The following is a 24,486-nucleotide window of genomic DNA, read 5'->3' as shown; positions in this document are numbered from 1 at the left end:
GTGTTAGTATTGTCTGTCTACATTTACATCTACACAGTTTGTGATCAAATATCCGTTGCTTCAAGCGTTATACCAATGTGGCTATTCTTGCTAATTGTTAGCACGTTGTTAGCGTGAAGCATGTTAGCATGGACATTCCTTAGGCCCAATTATTTGGTTGGTCTTTGGTTTGACTGTAAGGTTTTAACTGAAGGTGGCATTAAACAGGTTAATCCTCTTTTTTTTTTAAATTGTTGACTATTTGCCAAACTGTTGCTTATTTTGGCGTGAGTTGAGTGAGTTCACTTCAAGTCAAAACGAATAAAAAAAATTCACTCGTATCTTGAAAAACTCAGGGTCACTTCTATCTGCTTTTATGGACTTTTTTTTCCCCTTTCTTTTTTGCAACCTTATCAGAGACCATTAAACTCGTGTTTTCCAGATGAGTCACTGCAAGAGTTCTCCTCATTCCTCAAAAACCTGGAAGACCAAAGAGAGCTGATGGTGAGCGCGACCAGTCAGAGCCTGCTTGAAAAAGTCCGGGAAATACCTGCATGTGTGTTGCAGTGTGTGTAGTTCCAACCAGCCAGCATGTATTAATGTCCATATTTGGTACTCGTATCTATTAACGTCCTGCTCCGTCATCCAGCAAGAGGTCCCGGGAGGCAAATTTCATTTTCTCCAGGAGCAGCAGCAGGGGTAAAAATGAGGGGAAAAACAGCCCGCTTCGTTGGGTACATGAATGCTGATAGTGTTGCGAGTATTACCTGTCTAAGGGTCACTGCCGCTGCACCTTCATGGGAGTGGCACTTTCGCACTTTTAAATACAAATCCTGCTGGCTACAAGGTCATCATTGTTGTGTCATTAGGAGACTCACAAACTCATGACTTTGGAGCTGACAACTGACTGTTTTTAGGCCCTGCGCTCAAGACGGTAGTGTGGTTGAAAAGCGTGGGATGACATCACAGTGCACTAAGGAACGGGCTGCAGGCACAGACACGTCTCCGCGGCCACCATTGCAGGAGAACCCCCGCGGGAAATGGGGAAAATATTTTTGCCTTTATTGGTGGGACCAACAAAAGTCGAACGCGGTCCATTCCGTTCTGATGGGTCACTTCCAAGTTGTAATTATTTTTTCCCCCCCATAACAGCGCAATTCATAAAAGCCTTTATTTAGTAAAGAGTTTAATGCTACACTAAAAAGAAAAAAACCCTATGAGATTACAGTTGTAATTTTAAGTTAAATTTCAAATTAAAAGTAATGTTTCTGTAATGACGTCGAAATGTTATGACTTTTTCCTAATATATAATATATAATCAAATATATACAGTTTAAAAAATAAAATAAAACAGGTTTCCTAGAGTTAAATAAATAATTATTTTTATTTTATTTATTTATTTTAAGTAAGCAAGCTTTGTTTATGTAGCACAGACAAAAACGTCACAAAGCGCTTTACAGGGTTTAAAAACCGCACACACGTTCACACACCAGTGGTCGGCTGCTGCCAGGTTGGGAGCAAATCGGGGCTCAGTGTCTTACTCAAGGACAGTTTGACATGGTCACCAGGGTTGAGGATCGTACCCACAACCTCACGGATGGGACACGACCACTCTACCACTGGGCCATATGCCACCCCAAGTATTCAATAATGTGAATATAGGATTTGAAAGCAACTTTCTAATTTTTAGCTATTGGCATACAATATATATATATATATATATATATATATATATATATATATATATATATATATATATATATATATATATATATATATATATATATATATATATATATTATAATATATATATATATTATATATAATATATATATTATATATTATATATATATATAATATAATATATATATATTATATATAATATATATATTATATATTATATATATATATATATATTATATATATATAATATATAATATATATATATATATAATATATAATATATATATTATATATATAATATATAATATATATATATATATATAATATTTATATATAATATATATATATATATATATTATATATTATATATATTATATATAATATATATATATATATATATTATATATTATATATATATAATATATATATTATATATAATATATATATATATATATATATATATATATATATTATATATATATATATATATATATTATATATAATATATATATATATATATATATAATATATATTATATATATATATATATTATATATATATACATATAATAAACAAATGTGTAGGGGGGCGGAGTCATTTAAATGTTGAAAGTGTTAATGACGTTTTGTCACATTGGCCCCTATCTAGATGAGAAACATCACAGAAACCCTCATGAAACCTTTGGAGAAGTTCAGGAAAGAGCACCTTGGTACAGTAAGGGTACTGTATCCCGGTTAATTGCCCCTCCCTTGCTAAAACGGTTTGGTTTGCTTTGATTTTCCCTTCGCTCTTCTTGGTCCAGGCGGAGAGGAAAAAGTACGAGAAAGAGACGGAGAAATACTACAGCTCGCTGGAGAAGCTCCTCAACATGTCTGCCAAGAAGAAAGAGCCCCAGCTGCAAGAGGTATTTGGAGGCACACTCGTGGAAAAGCACATTAACTGTTAAGGGTGTTCCCAATATATTTGGGCGACAATTAGTGATATAAGATTAATAAAATGAAGAGGAAAGAAATAACTCGGAAAATCCATTAAGTAGGACCAAATATAGTGAATTGAAGGTGTGATTTTAAAATGTTGTTGCTTGTTATAAATCACACAAACTGAAAACTAAGGAAAAAGTAAAAAAAAAAAAACAAACATTTATTTATCTAGCAAAATTGCTACACAAAATTCCAATAATTCGAACTGCCCACAATCCTGTGAAAAAACAATGTACATTAAAAAGTAAACCAAAAAAACACATATAATTGCGTGAGCCTAACTGAATTGTAAAACCTTATTTTAGTCCCGCTTTAGAAATTGAACATCTTTTGTAAGTTAACAAATCTCAAAGCCTTGTTATATCTCTTTAGCCTCATGTTGAGTTAGTCATTGTTTGGGTTGTGGTGTTCCGCCGCAAAGCCCTGTCGGACCACGTGAGGCTCCCAGTGACGCAGCTTCTAAGTGACAATTTTCCTGGCGCCTACACAGAGGAAGCGTGCACTCTCTTTGACCGTACCACCGAGGTCAACTGTGACCGCTGCAGTGTGCGCGCCACAATCCATACTGCACATCTGAATGGAGACCCCCCGGCCACCTCTTGCTTGCTTGTTTTTTCGCTGTCCATGTGTCCATGTAAGGTGATAAGAGAGGACACTTGAAACTGTTGACATTGTGACTGTTTAAACTTTGTAGCGCAGGGTACACGCCTACACAGTGGCAATAATGAGTAGGATGCCTACCACTTAAAGTTGGTTATTTTAAACAGTAATGAACTGAACCAGAAAAAAAAAAACTTTGTGTGACTCATAAAGCTTTGCAGCAATTTCCTCAGTCTGCTGCAGTACTGAAACATTTTTTTAGGCAGAATTTAAAATGCTCAATCGCAACGTGCTCAATCCAGCTTTAAAAAAAAAAAAAATAATAATATATATATATATATATATATATATATATATATATATATATATATATATATTTATTAATTATTATTTATTAAAAAAAAATATATATATATATTTATTTATTAATTATTATTATTTATTTAAAAAAAAAAATATATATATATATATTTTTTTTTTTTACCTTTGCATACTCTCTGCGGCGTTATGTAAATTTTCCCTATGTTGTGTCAGAGTGGGGCAAAATTCAGGCCTAATTGCTTACAGACATATTTTGGCAAACAAAAGATTCCCTTGGTTGTTTGATTTCAAACTTGAAAGTGTCTCTGGAGACACTCTTTGTATATAAAAAATGAAAACGTAAATTTTCCATAAAATGTGCCATTTTTCTTCCTTTTGAAGCAAAGCCCAAAAGCTGAGTAAATCCTGCTGAAAGCTCTTTATTATTGTTCATCCATTGATGTGTAAACAGCGTTTTACAGCTGATAATAGCCTACTGCTGTTACGATCATAATATAGACATAATTATGGTGATTATCTCGTCGGGATTTCCTCCAGCTGCAGGAACATATACTGAACAGTAAAGTACACTCTGCCCTTGCTGGTCTTAGGTTTTTCTTTTTTGTCTTTGAATTCCGCTTGTATTTTTTGCCCACAAATGACTCTCAAGTCATCGCTGGTTGAATTTATTGTCCTGGAGGTAGAACGAATGATTCAGACTCTCCTTGGAGTATCATTCATTCCCCTCAAGCATTCCCCTTCAGCTTCTTCCAGCTTGGTCATTTAAGCCCCACGCTCAAATTTTTTTGGGGGGATCGAGCGATGACGAGAGAGGGACCCGCTTAAGTCTTTGCGCCCACCGCAACATATCCCACCGGATTCCAGACTTGCATCTGTGCACGATTAGAATGATCTTCGCCGTGTGTGTGTTCTCTACAGGCAGACGTCCAGGTGGAAACCATGAGGCAGCACTTCCAGGAGGAGTCGCTGGACTACGTGTGCAAGTTGCAGGAAATCCAGGAGAGGAAGAAATTTGAGTGTGTGGAGCCGGTGAGTGACACGCCCCCAGCTAGATGTACACACTACCGTGATGGTGTCCTCAATTTGGTGTTATTCCTCTTTTGCAGATGCTGGCCTTCTTTCAGACCGTCTTCACTTTTTATCACCAGGGTTTCGAGCTTGCCAAAGACTTTGACCATTATAAACGCGCACTGCAGATCAATATTCAGAATGTAAGTACTGTAATACCATTTCAAACTTCTTGTTTCTAGTTTTTCCATGCTAAACCTATAAAGTAAAGAGTAACTTCAATTTGTAATCGCTCCGTAGTTTATCACTAGCCGCACCACCACAGATGCATCAATGCCACTCAGTACTGATAATGTCAAAGAGTTAACTATCGCCAAAAACGTTCGTAAAATCCTATGGAGGAGTGCCAAAGACGTTAAAAGACGTTTTTTTCAAAACAGGTGAAACTAACCATTTTCTATTGTTGATTACTCAAAAACAGAATAAGGTAGAAACAAACTTTTTTTTTTCTGATGGAAGATGAGAGTCCAATCTTGTTTTGGCAGTATGTGTGTTTCCATAGTCCAAACACATAATTTTCTATGGACCTTGAAAGATCAGTCAAAATGCTTAAAATCGGCTGGCACCCACGGCATCCCTTTTCTGAAAACGTCTGGCAGTCAAAGAGTTAAGTATAAAAAAAAAAAAAGCCCTAATGCTACACACCAATACTGCAAATTTTGCTTCGCAAAGTGGATGACGAACAGATTTGAACTCCTCTCGGGTCACTCCTTCATTCAAATCTCGCACTATATGGGGTAAGATGTCACATTGGATTTTGCAACTAATAAAACAAGGACAACATTATCCTGTTTTTTGTTTGTTTGCTTTTACAGCCATCTTGAAAATTGACCATAGTCATTGAGCAAACTTTAACATGAATGTTATGAAATAGATTAAAGTCCTTATGAACTTTCCAGCATATAAATCGTAGCTCTCAGGCTCAAATGCCTGGTTTGCTTCCCTTAAACTGGAAATTTGAGATTAAATTGAAAATTTTGCTTCGCAAAGTGGATGATGAGCGGATTTGAACTCCTCTCGGGTCACTCCTTCATTCAAATCTAGGTTTACATGTCACATTGATTGACATCTCTAAATTGCCCTTCGGTGTGCGGGTGTGAACGCATGTACTCGACATTTAAAATTGCGGCCAAATGTGTACTCTTGTTAGAACGCCCACCTGACTTTTTGTCTAATTATCGCAAATGTGGCGTCTCCTCCCGCAGACGAGGAGTCGATTTGAGGGCACGCGTTCAGAGGTCAACGAGCTCATGAAAAGGATTCGAGAGGCGCCTCAGGATTACAGACAGACAAGCTCTATCAGTTGCGAAGGATACCTTTACGTCCAGGAAAAACGTAAAGATTGCTGTTCAATTTCTTTTTTTTTCTCTCTCTCTTTTTTTCTGGAAAAAAAGGGATTGCTGTTCAATTTCAATGTCAGATGTTTTCATCAGCTTTCTTTTACCCTCAAACCCTTTGTTTGTTGTTTTCTGTGATTTGCTCACTGTAAATATTGCACTTCTTGGACTTGTAGTATCAGGCTCAAGAGTGCTATTTATTTATTTTTTTGCCAGTGCTTGGATGTTGGTAATGGTATACATGCCATATAGTGTACATGCTTATGCTAACAATAATTTACATATTTTCTCACCCTTTTTGATTTTCAGGACCACCTCCTTTCGGTTCAAGTTGGGTAAAACGCTACTGCACGTTTGTCAAAGAGCAGAAGATCCTGCATATGGTGACTTTTGACCACAGATCTGGCGGAAGGAGTGTGAGCGTGTATTTCTGTATTGGACATTCAAACTTACAGACCTGTTGGGAGTAGTTTACTCACCTTGAGTTTTGTTTTTCTTTTTCATCTTTAGGGTGAGACAGAGTCAGTCACGCTCAGGTCCTGCGTCCGCAAAACGACAGACATGTTGGACAGGCGGTTCTGCCTGGAGCTCGACATTACAGATCGGTACGGTTTGATTTGTTTGTTTTTAAAATGGAAGTTGATACCCTATTTACAGAAAATAGTAGCCATTTTGTTTTGAGGGAAGTGTCTGTGATCCACATGACGAAAAATCTAAGAATGAGAAACTTTCATCTATTTATTTTATTGATTTATTTTTGGACCCTGCCCCCCCCAAAAAATCATAAAAAAAAATTATTCAATATACATTTTTGGGTATTTGGGGAAATCCCTGAAAAAACTCTATTTACAGAAAATAGTAGCCATTATGTTTTGAGGGAAGTGTCTGTGATCCACATGACGAAAAATCTGAGAATGAGAAACTTTCATCTATTTATTTTATTGATTTATTTTTGGACCCTGCCCCCCCAAAAAAATCATAAAAAAAAATTATTCAATATACATTTTTGGGTATTTGGGGAAATCCCTGAAAAAACTCTATTTACAGAAAATAGTAGCCATTATGTTTTGAGGGAAGTGTCTGTGATCCACATGACGAAAAATCCGAGAATGAGAAACTTTCATCTATTTATTTTATTGATATAGTTTTGACCCCCCCACCGATTTTTTTTTATTTATTTTTTTTAAGCATTCAATATACATTTTTGGGTATTTGGGGAAATCCCTGAAAAAACTGCAGTAATTCAAAATTGGCGCACTTGGGGATCACTGTCCTTTAGCGGGATGGCCACTATTTGATGAAATACGATGTTTGCCATGGCCTTCATTTTCTGGTGTCTCTCAGGCCAGGCACAGCTCTCACAGTGCAGGCTCTGTCAGAGGGTGACCACAAATTCTGGATGCTGGCCATGGGTGGGAAGGAACCTGTGAGTCAAACAACTTTGTACTATGTCATCATCCGCAACTCTCTGTGCTATTAAACTGCCACCAAAGTGATTGTTGCGCTGACCCGTGGCTGCCCTTTATGTCACTTTGCCACAATAACAACTGTCTCTCATTACAGGTCGGGCGATATCTTGGAAGGACCTTTTCTAAAGAAAGAGGAAGTAAGTGTCAGGATGATTATCAAATGTATCGAATATTCGAGTGACACAGAATGGTGGTAATAAAGTCAAATAATTATGAAAATAAGGTTGAAATGTGTTGCATCTTTAAATCATTTTAGGACAATATAGTAGTCATTGTTATGAGAATTAAGTTGCTACACTGACATAAATATGATTTCCCAAGAATTGTGTCAGAATATTAGAAACTGAAACATTATGACTGAAGTTTTGGTATTACAAGGAAAAAGTCCTAATTTTATGGGAATTAAGCCAATAAATTATGAGAATAAAGCAAATGTCACATGAATGAAGTTGATACCAGAGAAAACAAAACATCATACTTTTGGGGTCAAGTGTATGAACAAAAAATGATTTTACAAACTTAAAAGAATAAGTAATACATTTGTGAGGATGAAATCGTTAAAGGAATAAGTCATGTTTTTATGAGATGGAAGTTGAAATAGTGCAAGCTTAAAACTGAAACATTGCAAGTATAAGGTCATAATTTTATGAGCGTAAAATTGCAATATCACAAGAAAACATGTTTTACAAGATTTAAGTCAAAATTTTAGAAGAATAAGTTCATGTGAAGTCAGAAATGTTTGAAAATAAGGTCGTAAAGAAATTTAGAAAACAGATGAAATATCGTAATTAATCCTTACAAGAATAGCAATGTAATGTCAAAATCATGATCATATGAATACGATAGTATGTGTAAAAAGCTATTAATTTAGATGCTTTAAGTGGAAAAATTTATTGAAAAAAGTTTACATTTTAGCAAAAAGTCATATTAGTTTTGCAGTTGTTTAAAAAAATATATATATATTTTTTTTTTCTTGCAGTTGACGCTCAGCTTGATGACGTAGGTCTGACTTTTGTGAAGAACTCCATCAGCGCCATAGAGTCACGAGGTGAGCATAATTATGCAGAAAATTTTACATCCTCATATACATTTACCAGGAGAGATCATGCTTTTAAAAATGCTGACAGCAAACCCATTATGGAGGACTTTGTTGCAGTGTTTCTCTGTGTACACCAGGGGTCAGGCATGCACCAGTTTTGAAAATGACTTCCCGCTGATAGTCACAGTTTCTCTTGATGTATTTACATGTAAATTACTACTTGTCCCACAGTTATTTACTTGATGTTTCTGCTTGTTCCCATGCCACCAAAACAGTTGCATTGCCACTCAAGCAACATTTTATGATCATTGCACAGGTATAAACGACCAAGGCTTGTACAGAGTCGTGGGAGTCAGCTCCAAGGTTCAAAAGCTCCTCTCGTTAATGATTGGTAAGTTTTTTTTGTTTGTTCTTTATGGATAAGGTATTTTTTGCACAATTCAAAACAGTTCTATAGTGTCTTAAAAATGTGTACTTGCTTTCTTCCAAATAGGCCAAGGTTAGAGTTAGGGTTAGTCTTTTATTCAGCTAGGCCAATGGGGTAGATGCCACGGACTTCCGACTTCCGGGTTTCACACATCAGCGCCGTTTCCGGCCACTCCTGGCCGCGTTCCAACACTCGCACCCACCACCCCTTCACCCCCCAACCGCGTCACAGCTCTCTGAAATGCTTCGGACAACTGAGACAGACACACCACACACTCGCGCCCGTCGACCGGAACGCGTAACCGAAGGGCACAAAGGGGGAAGCGCAAGTACTGGGACGCGGCCCACACATCGCAAATCGGAGCCGGAAACAAAGCTGATGTGTGTAAGTCGGAAGTTCCGCCTCCTCCGTGGCATATACCCCATAGCGAGTACGACTTTCATACGGTGAACATGATGACTGAGGGTGGAGCTAGGGTGTTGCGACTAGGCAAGCAGCATGTACTTTCACATTTGCAACAAAGAAAGAATTTTCACCTGTTTTGACGGTACTTCATGCAATTGTCAGCGTGTGGAGCTGAGGTGTGGTACAAGCTCTGAGACTATATTTGTAGTATTCAAAGGAAAAGTATTAATTTTGTGACTATAAAGCTGTAATATTAGAATATAAATAAAAAATGTTGTGAAAGAAAGCTCTAGAATAAAGTAGTATTAGTATATGTGTTGCAGACTTGCAAGAAGCAGTACTACGAGAATGAGTTACAAATAATACAAGAAAAAAAGTTGTACTAATAAGAGAAAATTGGGGGGGAAAGTTTTAAGATTGCATGAATTATTTTATTCAATTACAAGAATAAAATTGTGGAACTGCGAGGAAAAAGTTGCCATTTAATGAGAATAAATTTGTCATATTAAAACAAAGTCATGGTAAGAAAAGCATAATTTAATGAGAATCAAGTCTGTAAATATGAGAATAATATTGAAAAATTACACAGAAATGCTAAAATTATAGAAGCATGTTTTTATATTACAAGAAAAAATTAATATTACAGCAAGGAAATAGGCAAATAGTACATACATAAATAAACTGTACAATTAAATATTACAAGTAAGATTTAATATTGTGCAAACTTATCTTTTTTTTTAGCTGAATAGTAGGAAAAAGTAATTTAGCAAAATTAATGTCATACTATTATGCCAATAAAATTCTATTTGTACAAGAAAGTCACACTTATGAGAATTAGACTAAAATTACAAGAATGCAGTCATAATACTAGACAAAAAACATCACAAAAAGTAATAACATTTTTTGCTTCAATAATATTTGTGAAATAATGAGAAAGCAAATTGCATTGTATCGAGAATTAAAAAAGTACATAGTGGCATTACAATAAAATTGTACTTTAATTTAATGAGAATCAAATAACACTCAGCACGCACGCACGCACGCACACACACACAGAGGCATCTTTTACACTCGATATCCTTCCTCGGCCCTTCATTTGCCTATTCCAACGTTCTCCTCCGCGTGTCCTTCCCCCCCCCCCCGCTTGCAAGTTTGCCGTCTCCTCTCCCGGGTGCGGGGCTCACTTTTCCAGCGCTGTGTTCAGAATGACAACAAACCCAGGCAGCAGGAGCAGCCAGGCCTGTCTCGTCTTCCACAAAGCTGCACACTCATGCTATACACAGTCCCATTAGCTGACACTCTAGCCCATAGTAAAGCAATGAGATTCAATACAAGCGCTGTATCAAGAAATGTGCCGTTAAAAAGATAATGAGGCTCCTTGTCAAGTTATCATTGCGTAACACTGTTTATTATCGTGGTTGATCACATTTTTTGTAGTCCTTATTTACCTTCAAGCAAGTGCTCATAATGTGGTTGCTCTTAAAGTTTGTTTTAATTTGGGGTAAAGTTTACAGAACGATTTATTTTGCTAGCTTTGCTACTTTGTTGTGTAGCTAAAAATAATAGTGTAAGTATATTATAAGATAGTGGGGGTGATGAATTGATTGCTTGAATGAACTCTAAAGTAAACACAACTTTTGTTGTAGCTCGTCAAATAGCTCGCATGGTGGCGCATACACGATGCACATTGACATCCACAGTGTTGTGTGGGTGAATCACACACTTTAAACCCTGAGAACCCCTCCTCCTCTTCCTCCTCCTCTTCCTCCTCCTCTTCATCGTCTCGAATCCGTGGCCGGCATCCAATCGCAGTGTGTGTTACAGTACAAACTGAAGAGAGTGTTGTGTGTCAGACAAGACTGGCTCCGCTGTACAGCATAACAAACTAAGGTGTCTGCTGTACAGTTACGTAGCACAACTCTATGACATTTTAAACTATGCCGTAAACATATACGGATCAAGTGAGACGTCCACCTTTTTGGATCTTGAAAGAAAATGCAATGCATATTAAAGAAACAAAAAATAACATTTGCAATTCAAATGTTAACAAGTTACAACGCAAACTAACAAAACAAGTTAAACTAGGACCTGACTGATTAATTAGATGTTAGCATAAATACGATATTAGCATAAATACAATTTAATATAATTTTGTTTTGTTTTACACATTAACACATTAAAACAAAATGTCATTGAGATGACAACGAATCCACCCATAAAGACAGTCAAAGCATTAATTTCCACTGGTGGAAGTGACACTTCATCGCTAAACCGCCGAATAACACTAGCTAGTGTAAAAGATCCGGTGGCACATGCAGCTGACACATCGGCAAACACAAACAACCCCCGCACTCCATCTTCAGCTTTGACAACTTTTGACCATGTGCCACCTGTCAGATGCTCTGCTGTTAACTGTAGCTGAAGTAAATCTGTGCAACAAAAAATTATGCAGCTATGCTTACCTTTTGGCTTTGATATGATAGTCTTCCAGAAAAATCTGCCGTCATTTGAAAGTAGCTCTGGCTCTTCCCCCAGCTGGCGGAAGAGAAAAAAAAAATTGCCTATACTGTAAATATCACAAAATACAAATTTTATGGTATAGGTGACAGTAATTACTACTTTCCTATTATATTTGGGTGCCAATTTGTGGCATATTAGGAAATTACCACCCAAAAAAAGCCCCTGAAAAATCCGCCTCTAGGTGAGAATAAAAACAGAAATGTGTGGTTTGTGGCAAGCAAACAGCAAATAGGCAGTGGTTTACTATATTGTAAGTCCCCCCTAAAGTTTATTTCTATTACAAACATTTGTCAAAAATAATCTAATCCGTATAGAAAGGTGTCTGGGTCTGGAGTCTGCCCACTGTGGACCTGCACCACTGACTGTGAGACAAAGAAATGAGCGGAATAAAGTATCCTGGAAAAAAATAGATGAGTAACGTTCCCGTGTCTGCCGTATGACGCAGCACGCTTCTGCAAGTTCAATTCCCAGCCCGACATCTCTCCAGAGTCCCCGCAGAGCCTCTGAAGTAGTGAGGGATTAATTAATCTTGTAATTAGTGTAGAACCACTAACTTCCTTCCACGTCCACCGGGACCGAAAGCCCTCCCAGCTGTGGCGCTTTTATCGCCTCGTACGTCTCGTTACAACTTTTACTGTATATATTTATTCTCGCCTCGCTAAGAAAAAGTCCCAATTTGCTATTAGATTGCGAGGGTGTATTCCCAGAGGTGGCAAGTGCAGATACTAGTGTAAAAAAAAAAAATGACGCTGGTTCAACTCCTTTACTTAAAAGGAAACGGAACACAAAATGTTCTTAGCAAGACTGTTCTGTATGCGACCCCACTAGTCTCAACACAATAACCAGATGAATCCATAGCCATCCATTTTCATCCATCTCACGAGGCCGCCATTTTGGAAATACCGGCCTCAGTTGTGATCTGAAATTAACTCATTCACTGCCATTGATGACTGTGAAGGTCAAAAATGTATTTGGACTATTTCTATTAGTTTAAAATGTTTTCCCACTTTTGTTAACAAGAGTATGACAACTTAGAAAACATATTTTTTTCATTGTACATTTAGAACAGATATAAAATGTGTGATTAATCAAGAGTTATCTAGTGAAGTCATGCGATTAATTACAATTAAAAAAATAATAATAATCGCCTGACGAGATGATTATTAGAAATTAGGGGCGTCATGCGATTAAAATTTTTAATCCTAATTAATCGCATGACTTCAATAGTTAACTCACGATTAATCACAAATTTTATATCTGTTCTAAATGTACAATTAAAAATATCTAGGTTTTTATACTTTCCATAACAAAAGTAGAAAAAAATGTTAAACTAATAGAAATAGTTAAAATGATTTTTTTTACGTTTATAACCGTCAATGGCAGTGAAGAAGTTAATATCACACATGCCCTCGGGCTCGCATTGCAAACATAATATGAGCAAACAGAGAACATTTGTGCTGTGACAGCTGGGAGAGTTTGACGTCATCTTCAATCGACAGCAGAGGGAGATGTTGGCCAAAATGGCAGCCCCCAGAGATAGATGATAATGGATGGATTAATTTGGATACCGTGTTTAGTTAGTGGAGACTGTTATAGCTGAAGATTTATTTTTTTAGCGTTCTGGTTAAAACGGGCCATATCTGAATTTGCCTTTCCTGTTTGTTGATTTTTGTCTATTGAACGTTAATACTTTTAATTCACTCTATTGCTATAAAAACATGGAACCTACCAAAAGAAAGATTAAAGTCTCTTCTTTCATCATGAAAAAACTGTATATTGCTATCTGTTTCTGTTTTGCAGCAATTAGCATATAGCTAAGTTTAATCATTATTCACATTCCTGTTGAAAACACTAGCAAAAAGAGCTTTTTGCAACATGGCCCTGGCTGATCTCTTATACTCTGCTGCCACCTGCTGGCCGTTTTTTTTAAATATCTACCATTACTTTAAGTCACCTCTTCATGTCAGAAGCTGCATTAAAGCCTTCTGTTTGCTCTTGCAAACATAAAAATGAAAAATCTATTTTTGTAAAAAAGCATTTGTACTTTATCTTCCCCCACAACTGCATATCCCTAAATTTGCAAGAATATCTTTTTCTGATTGTTTTAGATGAGAAGAGCAACGAAGTGGACTTGTCCACCAGTGAGGACTGGGATGTAAAAACCATAACCAGTGCACTGAAGCTGTACCTCAGGTAAGCTTCTGTCCAAAACGGTGACCATGTGGGAGCCCAACTGTTGAATGCAACAACAACAACCAAAGCCTGATTATGCTTTTATAAAACTGCCACAGAGTTAATCATGCAAGGTCGCTCGTCTATTCCGCGCTCACCGACCAGGTTGACTGCGTGTGGGTGAAGCATGGATATTAAAATGCACTTTGGCTTCCGCAAACCGAGGCAGTTTAAATGTATGTAAATGTGTAGGCTGTTTCTGCTTTAGGTTGACTCGTTTGGAGATCAAGTTTGTCTCTTTCAAATTGCCCTTTGAATTCATCAGTCTGTTCTTATACTTTTTTTTTTTTTTTATGAGCATACGGCGAAAGCTCCCAAGGTCCAACACAGTTGTTTATGTTCAATTTGAATGCCATTTTCCCTTTTGGAAATTGAAATAATCTGTTCAGTGAACAGCAACATATTTATGGTCCAAAACTTGCAAATTCTTGCAGTTTATTGTTTTTTTCCTGGAACCTATCTTCCGTTATTCGCTGAAAATCTGTTTGCTCTTTTTGTACTCAAGCCAAAACAATACAATTATTACTTTGAAATCTTGATGTTATGTTTAATTGGTTGATAGTGTTTTTTCATCTACGTTTCAGATGTCCTGTTTTGTTAGTGGCCCTTGAATGCACCTCGTGCACAGTCAAAAGTGAAAGTATGTTTCTGCTTCTCTCCCAATGCAGCTACTATTAATAGCTTAACTTTTGCTGCTAAATATCCCCTAACATTTATTTTTGTGTGTACATGCAAAAACTCAAACTCAAATGGCTATTGAACTTAAATCCTACATGCATAATGATTTGAACCGCGACGTGTATTGTAATATTTGGTACTTTTTCTTGAACTCTCCAGTTCATTCATTGGCTAAAGTCGATTACTTGGGAGTAATGCGCTCGACTTGTCTACTCTCTGTCTGGCCTGCTGGGATAAGACCAATGTCCTCAGTTTCCTCCGAGACTTAAAGTGCCTCTGGACAGCGTCCAGCTCCGCAGTGAAAGTACCTTCAGATGAACTTGGTTATCTTAACACGTGCGCCATCTAATTCCATCCCCCCTCCCGGCCCGGGCCACATTAATCATGACTGTGCACACACCCCATAAAACAGTTAAGGCTGCTATTTCGGTACCCCCCCCCCACACACACACCGCTCTCACACATACACACTCGCTGCCCCTCTCTCTCTCTCTCTCTCTCTGACTTATTTCGACTCTCCTTCTACCCTTGCAGGAGCCTCCCCGAGCCACTGATGACCTACGGACTTTACAAAGAGTTCATCAGCCCGGCGAGTAAGTCCCACCGACACTACAAGTCCCACCGACACTACCGCTTTGTCAGAGTGCAAAACACGCATAATTAGTATTTCGTAACAAAATGGTGGGTATTAAAATGGAAGTAGGTGTTTGTAATTATCATGACATCGATGCTAATTTGTTAGCCCATCTATAGTGTTTTGAATTATATGTTAGCATTATGTGAGGAAAACGCTCATCAGATGAAAAGATACGGTTTGTTTAAAAATGGTGCACTTCATTTCAACTGGGTATGACATACAGCTTGAAGCAAGCACACCTTGCCTCTTATTTGAAAAACTCTGCTAGCGGAGAACAGAAAAACACACAAAAAGTGTGCTTAAATAAGGAGAAGTCTATAATAAATAATAACAAATCAATAATGAATAAGGGGAAATCAATCCCACCAAAAAAATCCCTGACAATAATATGTTATATTTGACCTCACTAGTCTAAACATGACTTTCTGATTAATATTACATTTGTGGAATATGAGTTAAGCAGCAAAATCCAGTTGTTTTTGTCCATCTCAGGGGGCGGCCATTTTGTCACTTGCTGTCGACTGAAGATGACATCAATGTTTTCAGGTCTCAGGTAACAACCAAACAACCAATCACAGCTCAGCTTCTGGAAACAGGTGAGCTGTGATTGGTCGTTGTCAGTCGACAGCAAGCGACAAAATGGCCGCCCCCTGAGATGGACAAAAACGGCTGGATTTTGCTTCACAACTCATATTCCACAAATGCAATATTAATCAGTGTCATGTTTAGACTAGTGAGGTCACATATAACATATTATTCTCAAGAAATGTTTAATGTTGACTTCCACTTTAACTCATTTGCTCCCAAAAACATAAGAACGTTCTAATTTAAATATTATCATTGTCCCAAAAATCTATTCATATGTTTTTTGTTTTTTTATGCTCGAGCATACAGAAGGCTTTGATGCAGCCTCTGACTTAAAGAGGACGCTTAACGCAATGGTAGTTATTACAAAAAACGGCCAGCAGGTGGTAGCAGAGTATAAGAGATCAACCAGGGCCTTGTTGCAAAAATCTCTTTTGCCTAGTGTTTTAAACAGATTTGAAAATAATGATGATACTTACTTACTATATTCTAATGCTAATTGCTGCAAAACGGAAACATATATATATATATATATATATATATATGTTATATATATATATATATACTTTTCCTGATGAAACAAGAGACTCTAATCTTTTGGTAGGTTCCATGTTTTTATAGCAATAAAACGCAATATTCTATAGTCTAAATCCAGTAAAATGGCTAATAAATTTTTGGTTAAGTTAATAAGTTTAAATGTGTTTAAAACATGCAGAAAAGGTAAAACTAACAAAACATATGCTCTCGAATTGTGGATTTATTTATTTTTAATCGAATTCAGGTGGATGTGTAATGGGTCTCTCGCGTTTAAAGAGGATTCACTGCGTAAAATAGCCGTCATTACCCATCCATAAATTCCATGTATTTGTGAAAGCACTTCATCTGAAAGTCTACATTTCAATTACACCTCGATTGGTTTATTTCAAGTCCTTTGCCGTGCTCGTTTCGAGTGCCTCCACTGGCTGAGCTTTTCTTAACTTGTCTCGCACTTGCGTTTCTCTTCAGTGTTTGTTCTTGACACTTCCGAGAGTTCATCGTCAATGTAAAGTGACATTCATGAGCCACTCAACTCGGGAACACTTATGGCCGCGTGTGTGTGTGTGGCTTTACATTTAATCTCTACATTTTTTTTTTCTTCAAACCAAGTTAGTAAAATATGCTGTTTCGTTTATCTACCGATGTTCTCCCTGACCTTGAACGGCAACCGTCTTTATTTCAACTATGATTTTGTTTTTAATTAAATCATATTCAAAACAAGTGCTATAATTGGATGAGGTTTGACATTTTTATCAGGCACTCGCAATGAGAGGGATGTTGAAAAGTGGATTAGCGGTGGTTTTTATTTATTTGTTTGACAGATGACGCCATCCTTTTTTTTTTTTTTTTTTTTTTCCTTTCCCACGTCGTCGTTCCCATAGTAATGCTATCCGGCGTGGGCGCTCAGATACCCATGTGTGAGGAGATATTTAAGCCATTCTTTTTTCTTTTTTTTTATGTAAATCTGTCTCCTCTGCCAGCCCGTTAGCTCCCCCCTCCATCCTCCTCTCCGCTGCCAAATTCCACCAGGCTTCACGCCATATATTACCATTACGCCTCTCAAACGGAAATGCATCATCCCCTTGCCCTTAACCCCCCCTGTCCTGGAGCTTTATTGCCCCCCCGTTGATTGCGTCCTTAAAGATCTGCTAACTTTTTATTTTTCAGAAGGTGTCCTATTAGGCGCTTCAGGCCTATAAGTGGAATTGATAGGATGATTACAATCTCCGCTCTTGGCTTCCTGCCACTTGCTTACTCGATTTTTTTTCTTCTTCTTTTTTTAAACAGAGGGCGGCAGTCCAGAGTCTCGCATCCAGGCCGTCCACTGCCTGGTCCACAAGCTACCAGAGAAGAATCGACAAGTCCTCGGGCTGTTTATGAAGCATCTGGCCAAGTGAGTGATCGTCATCCCTGTAGTGGTCATAGTTCATGCAATCTGCACCCTCCCGAGCTCGGAACTCGCTTCGTCCTGCCTGCCTGTCTGTCTCCTCGTTCTCACTCCACATGCTTCTTCTTCTCCTCCTTCTCCCTCACTCCCACTCTTCAGTCTTCACTCCCCCTTCCCTGCTGTCACTCCATCTCTTTCTTCGCCACCGATGCCGCCAGCAGCCTCGCGTGTTAGTTGTTTCTTTCGCCTTTTCGTGTATTTGAACAAATAACGGCCAGAGGGTTGTGGATTTGCTCAACTGCAGATGGGGGGAGGCATCTGTTAAATGAGCTGACGATTATGGAAGTTAATACAAGTTATACGACGAATTTTTGGATGCTGGAGGATTTTTATGATGCTAGATGGTGATATTTTTCACAAGTTTAGAACAGTTCCCATGTGTCTTGATGACATGTCAGTAACATGCAAACCCCCCCCCCCCCCCCAAGTACTTCCAGAATAAAGTATTATAGTACTTTTAGGCTTAACTCATTCAATCCCAGCCATTTTATGTAAAACAATCCCCTTCACTCCCGGCTGTTTTACTGGATTTGGACTGATTTTGCAAGGCCCACAGAATATTCAGTTTTATTGCTATAAAAACATGGACAAAAGAAAAGAAAAGAAAAAAGGAGCAAAGTCTCTTTTTTCAACAGGAAAAAAAAAATATTTCTATCTGTTTCCGTTTTGCAGCAATTAGCTTTAGAATATAGCTAAGTTTCATCATTATTCACAAATCTATTCAGAATTCTGAGTAATTGAGGTTTTTTTCAACATGGCCCTGGTTCATTTCTTATGCTCTGCTCTCCCCTGCTAGCCGTTTGTGTAATAACTACCATTTCTTCAACCGTTCTTTGACGTTGAGAGGCGGCGTCAAAGCCTTATGTATGCTCTAGTCTTAAAAACGTATAAATACGTCTTTGGGATACTTAAAACGTTTAAAATAGAACGTATTTATACGTCTTTGAGAGCAAATGAGTTAATAAGGAACTGAACCCCATTATTTCACCTCCCAGAAGAACTTAGCCTGTTTGGAGTGGACGGTGCCACCTCATGAAGAAGCACAACTGAAGTGCAGAATAAAATCTGCATACGGCTTTTGTTTTTGTTGTTGTTTTAACCATGACGATGAGCCAGGCTGTTAAACGAGGCAAGCAAATAGACGTTTGCCAATGTGTAAAAATGGCCAGTGTCCTTAAATATAAAATAATTTTCACTCATGCATACACTACGATAATCTGTTCATTGAACAAAACTCAATGCAGCTCTGCTTACCTCTTGACCTAATACTATAGTGTCTCAGATGGCTTAGTCCAGGCATCGCTTGAAAATGGTGGATCATTGCCCATTCTAGCAGTTAAACCATGGGCGGAGAAAGTGCGGAAACAGTTATTATGCAAATTATCTTAGCTTTACCATCACAATCCAGCCAAATTTAAAGCTACTGAACGTAGAATATTCAATTTCGAATCGCTGACGAAACATGAAACTGCACATACCCTTTTTTTACATACACATCCCGCACATGACGGACGTCACATCCGCAGACAGGCCGCGGGAAATTCGAACCCGGATCCAGTCTGAAAACTATTGGCCAGAGGCTTGCAGGAGTACCCATTGTGAACAGCTAAGGTGTTAATCTACTAATTAGAAGACATTTTAGTTATAAATGTTCAAATAAAAAGGTTACTGTAAAGATATTTATGGGGAAAAAGTGCTCACTTAGCAACACCATCCATTAATTTATCCATTGATCCGTTCTATACGAGCAATTAAAATGCCACTTTTCCATGCCCACTTTAAATCAATTATCAAGCTTTTGCTAAAGTTACACATGTTTGGACGTCAAACTGCAACAATATCTGTACTGTAGCAATAAAACTAATGGTAGACGGCAATATTTTCACCCCTACTCCTTACTGCACAACACAATTGCGCATCACTCTTTATCAGCGAGATTAGATCAGCAAGAAATAACGTTAGCTAACATTACAAGGTTTTACCTCTGCAAGCTTTTTATAAACTTAATATGAGCAAATTGAGGATAAGTAAATAATCCCACTCCTCCCTGCGGCGGTGAAAGTCTGCTGGATCTTATTTCATAGAATCCCACTGCGGGATCGGGCTCTTGTTGGAGGAAAAAAAATAAAATAAAAAAAGGGAGCACTATTGAAATTGAATTTGGATTATCCGGCGTGAAATTCTGCAGACTGGAGAGACTCTGAATATTTTATTTTTTTCTTTCCTGAAGTTGGCGTGTGTGCATGTCCTGCAGGGGAAAGGAAGCAAAGCCAGAATTTCACACTCCTATCTCAAATGGTTTCAGAGATGTTATAAATGCGAGTTGTCACCGGCGTTTTTGTCTTCAAAGGAATCATCGGGAGCTATTTAAGAAGCAGTTTCCCCTGCAGATGCGCCGCACTGCCGTCGAATTTGACTGTGAAATCCCTTCACCTGTCTTTTAAAAAAAGTGTCTTCAAAATGCAGCTTTCCCTTTTAGTTTTTCCACCTCCCAACACTAACTAAAATGTTCCTATTGAATATAAAACTATTTCACGTCTTTTTTTTTTTTATTATATGCTTTATAAAAGCAATATTATGGGTAAAACTTAATGGATTTGTTATAGCCGTGCAGTGTTTAACTAATTTATTAGACCACCTGCTGTGAAAGCGAGCATCCAGGGAACTGGATGTGTCTTTCCATTTCTGCAAGCGCTTGACTTTTTACCATTTTGAATAGGAATGAGGAATTTCGAGCTTGAGTCTCCACAATGGTCTTCTCTGACAGGTTAAAAAACAAAACATAAAATTCAAACACAACCCCACCCCAGGAACAAAATTGTAATTACTCATGTCAATCAAGAAATGTACTGTTTTTTTTTGCCCATTCCAAATACTTGAAATGATCATCAAACGGGAAAAACATGCTCTGGCCACATGCCTAAAATCTTTTCAATGAAGTATCCCATTTGTCGAGGAGACTTGGATCTAATTCGAGTTCACTAGTATTTGGTAAAGACGAATTACCTCCTCGCTTTTCAAATTTGGGCATAGGTTCTTTACACATGATTTCCTCTTGTGTGACGACAGACATGTCAACTCAATTTTATGTTGATTACCGGTAGTTAAACTGTTGGCAGGAGCTTTTTTTTTTTTTTTTTTTTCTTTCAAACTGTCCAGTTCCCTTTTTCTTGGGCAATCTACAAAATAATGATCACATCAAACTTTGATGCCATTCACGCTCACATAAGACGGTGTAGGCATTAAAAAAAAGCTTCCTGTTCAATTTCATGCATGGTTCCTATTGAGACTTTTTCGTGCGTCGTGTTCTTGATAGACCCCCCCCCCCCCAATTTCTCTCACTAATCCCCTACTTTCCCAACCCCTAAAATCTTTTTTTTTTTCACCAGGATGCAAACAATGCCAAAATGTTGTTTTTCCATTTCCTCTTAACTGTGGCATTTTTCTACATCCTTCCTATAGTGTGGCTGCCCACAGCAAGCAGAATCTGATGACGGTGGCCAATCTGGGCGTGGTGTTCGGCCCAACACTGATGAGGCCGCAAGAGGACACGGTGGCCGCCATCATGGACCTCAAGTTCCAAAATATCGTGGTGGAGATCCTCATCGAGCACCAAGAGAAGGTAACAACTCTCAAACGAGGGCGGGTATCTTGAATGAATGTAGATGACAGCTAAATGACAACGTCATAATCACAGAACCTTCTATTTTTTTATTTTATCTTTTTAACAAGCTTTCTTTTGCAGAAAAGTGCACAAACTGTACTCTCACCCTCCATTTTTTTTTTTAGCAGCCTACAGTGAAGCCCCATTTATCGCATTTGACACGTTTCAGAACATTGTTTTATAGTTACATCACTCCCTCATTCTCACTCACTTAAACACTAACACAAATTTGATCCTAGTATAACATCCTTAACTCTTTGACTGCCAAAAACGTTAAATAACGTTTAGTAAAATCCTACGGAGGAGTGCCAAAGACGTTAAAAGACGTTTTTTTCAAAACAGAGGTGAAACTAACCATTTTCTATTGTTGATTACTCAAAAACGGAATAAGGTAGAAACAAACTTTTTTTTCTGATGAAAGATGAGAGTCCAATCTTTCATTTGGTAGTATGTGTGTTTACATAGTCCAAACACAGTCAAATGCTTAAAATCGGCTGGCACTGGGGACAACCCGTTTCTGAAAACGTCTGGCAGTCAAAGAGTTAAGAAAATACATTACAATACTGATAAACTAGCCCGTGTATACATTTGAGTATTCGCCATTCATTACGTCTTGCAATTGTGATGAAAGTTATTTTAACTCATTCACTGCCATTGACGGCTATAGACGTCTAAAAATTCATTTGATCTATTTCTATTAGTTTAACATTTTTTCCCACTTTTGTTAACAAGGGTATGAAAACCTAGACATGTTTTTATTGTACATTTAGATACATTTACAGATATAAAATGTGTGATTAATCGTGGGTTAACTAGTGAAGTCATGCAATTAATTACAATTAAAAATTGTAATCAACCGATGCCTCTAATTTTTAATAAAAAAATTTTTTATCGAGTCAGGCGGTTATTTTTTTTTTTTTATTGTAATTAATCGCATGACTTCAATAGTTAACTCACGATTAATCACACATTTTATATCTATTCTAAATGTACAATAAAATAAAAAATCTAGGTTTTCATTCTCTTGTTAACAAAAGTGGAAAAATGTTTAACTACTAGAAATAGTAGAAATTATTATTTGACGTCTATAGCCGTCAATGGCAGTGAATGAGTTAATCAAATATTGTTCAAGAGCACAAAGCTTTCTTGTACATGGCATAGGCTTCACTCAAATATAACACTTACAGTAATAACTTTTTTTCCCGATATGCATGTATTTCCTAACAGTCTTGTCACACATTCCACTTTAAGATAGCCTGTAACAAATATTATTTCAGTTATGTGGTGTTTCCTATTTTCCACCTGCCTGAAAGATATATGCCAGGCTGCTAAAGTGGTATCAGTGATGAGGTGTCGGAGCATTTTTTTTTTTTTTTTTTGAGTCACCATACAAGTACAGACTTACTGTATCTGTGCATCCCTACTTACAGGGATGTGATTTTTCCGCTAATTCGCGGAATTCCGCTTTTTTTATCTCCCCCCCCAAAAAAAAAAAATCAGATTTTTTTTATTATTTTTTTTTTAAGTAGTTCATTGTGTATGCACATGACGCCGACAGATAACATCTTCTGCTATAACAAAGACATTTGTGGTATGCTCTAATATGAGTTACTTTTCATTTGGTCATGATACAATTATTTGTTCATGAAATTTGAACTCTTCAACATTATTTATGTGTTAACTTAGTAATCACATTAGTTAGATATGATGATATTCTCAGTGATAGTTTTTAAAAGCAAAGGCAGTCCAATGTTTTTGAATGTGACTGATTTTGAGTTGACTAAAACTGCCATTTGATATGGGATAGTTCAATATACATTGAAAATTTATGCTGTTGTTTTGTCTATTTCTTTGTCATGTGAGTGCATTGAAAGTACTTAAAAACACGGAAAACCCATGAGCTCCGGGGGACTAGCTGGGTGCCAGCGGCCCCCAGACCCCCGGCTAAATTTTCAGATAATTTCACTTTGGTCAAATCACATCCCTGTACTTAAAACAAAACTAAAAGTGTTCTGTCCGGGAATGTGTGATGTCACCAAAACAATCCACAATATATTAGGTCGGTGAACTACATGGGGGTTCTCTTAGAATCCTTATACAAGACAAATAAATATTCCAGAGTATATTTGACCAATGTGTTCTCCAGATTTGCACTTTCTATGATGACTTGTTGGTGTTGATGACTTTTTACATGCGCGGAGAGCCTCTCTTGCCCGTGGTTAGAAACCCTGCCAGTCCTCGTCACCTACGTGCCAGCTAGCAAGCTATCTTGCTCAGCCCTTAATTAAGAAGAAATGAAACGCAAGCATCCAAACCCTCACTCTTGGGTGTTTCTTGGCGGCTGCAAACGTCAATCTGAATCCCAAATATTGTAGCACTGATTTAAACATGTAATATAGTTACGTGTTCATTTGATCACTTAATCTCACAGAGCATTGTTACTCGGTGTGGAACCTCAAAGGAGGGAAAGAGGAAAGGTTTGAGATTAGTTTTCTAATCTGTTTGGAGCCACGCTTAGATCTGACGATATGCCAACTAAGAGCTTTTAGTGTTGTGCGTGTGTGTGTTTGTCTTCTTTTTCTTTTTTCCCCCCGGCCTCATTAAATGAAAGATGTAAGGAGAAATCAGCCTACTTGCAAACCTACAGTGAAGTAATGCTAAATTCAGCTGCTGTTAAAAAGATAAACAGAGTAACGTTTTGCTGTCCCATAGTGTGAGGAATGTATGTGAAAAGTTAAGGTGATAGCAAAATTGCATTTTTTTTCTTTAAGCATAATATATTTTTATTTCAGGTTTATGAAAGGTTAATGGAATTTTTTTTTTTAATATTTTTCTTTATTTCACACTAATATTTATTCCCAGAGCATATTACAATAGT

The 24,486-nt window shown here is 37.4% G+C and overlaps 1 protein-coding gene across 2 annotated transcripts in view; it reads left to right on the top strand.

The window, feature by feature from the left end:
- Nucleotides 1–24,486, top strand: part of arhgap10 (Rho GTPase activating protein 10) — a 52,839-nt gene that overhangs the window by 11,029 nt on the left and 17,324 nt on the right. For both annotated transcript variants that reach the window (XM_077570762.1, XM_077570761.1), the window contains exons 3-18: nt 422–483; nt 2,311–2,382; nt 2,465–2,566; nt 4,482–4,592; nt 4,670–4,774; nt 5,837–5,966; nt 6,278–6,384; nt 6,479–6,573; nt 7,313–7,394; nt 7,532–7,574; nt 8,417–8,485; nt 8,793–8,867; nt 13,937–14,021; nt 15,273–15,331; nt 17,785–17,890; nt 21,407–21,566. In XM_077570762.1, the coding sequence (XP_077426888.1) occupies nt 422–483; nt 2,311–2,382; nt 2,465–2,566; nt 4,482–4,592; nt 4,670–4,774; nt 5,837–5,966; nt 6,278–6,384; nt 6,479–6,573; nt 7,313–7,394; nt 7,532–7,574; nt 8,417–8,485; nt 8,793–8,867; nt 13,937–14,021; nt 15,273–15,331; nt 17,785–17,890; nt 21,407–21,566 (1,463 nt within the window). The remainder of the gene's footprint in view (nt 1–421; nt 484–2,310; nt 2,383–2,464; nt 2,567–4,481; nt 4,593–4,669; nt 4,775–5,836; nt 5,967–6,277; nt 6,385–6,478; nt 6,574–7,312; nt 7,395–7,531; nt 7,575–8,416; nt 8,486–8,792; nt 8,868–13,936; nt 14,022–15,272; nt 15,332–17,784; nt 17,891–21,406; nt 21,567–24,486) is intronic.

Source organism: Vanacampus margaritifer, chromosome 7 (genome assembly GCF_051991255.1).
Source record: "Vanacampus margaritifer isolate UIUO_Vmar chromosome 7, RoL_Vmar_1.0, whole genome shotgun sequence".
Classification (NCBI taxonomy): domain Eukaryota; kingdom Metazoa; phylum Chordata; class Actinopteri; order Syngnathiformes; family Syngnathidae; genus Vanacampus; species Vanacampus margaritifer.
This window is presented reverse-complemented; position numbering and strand designations above follow the sequence as displayed.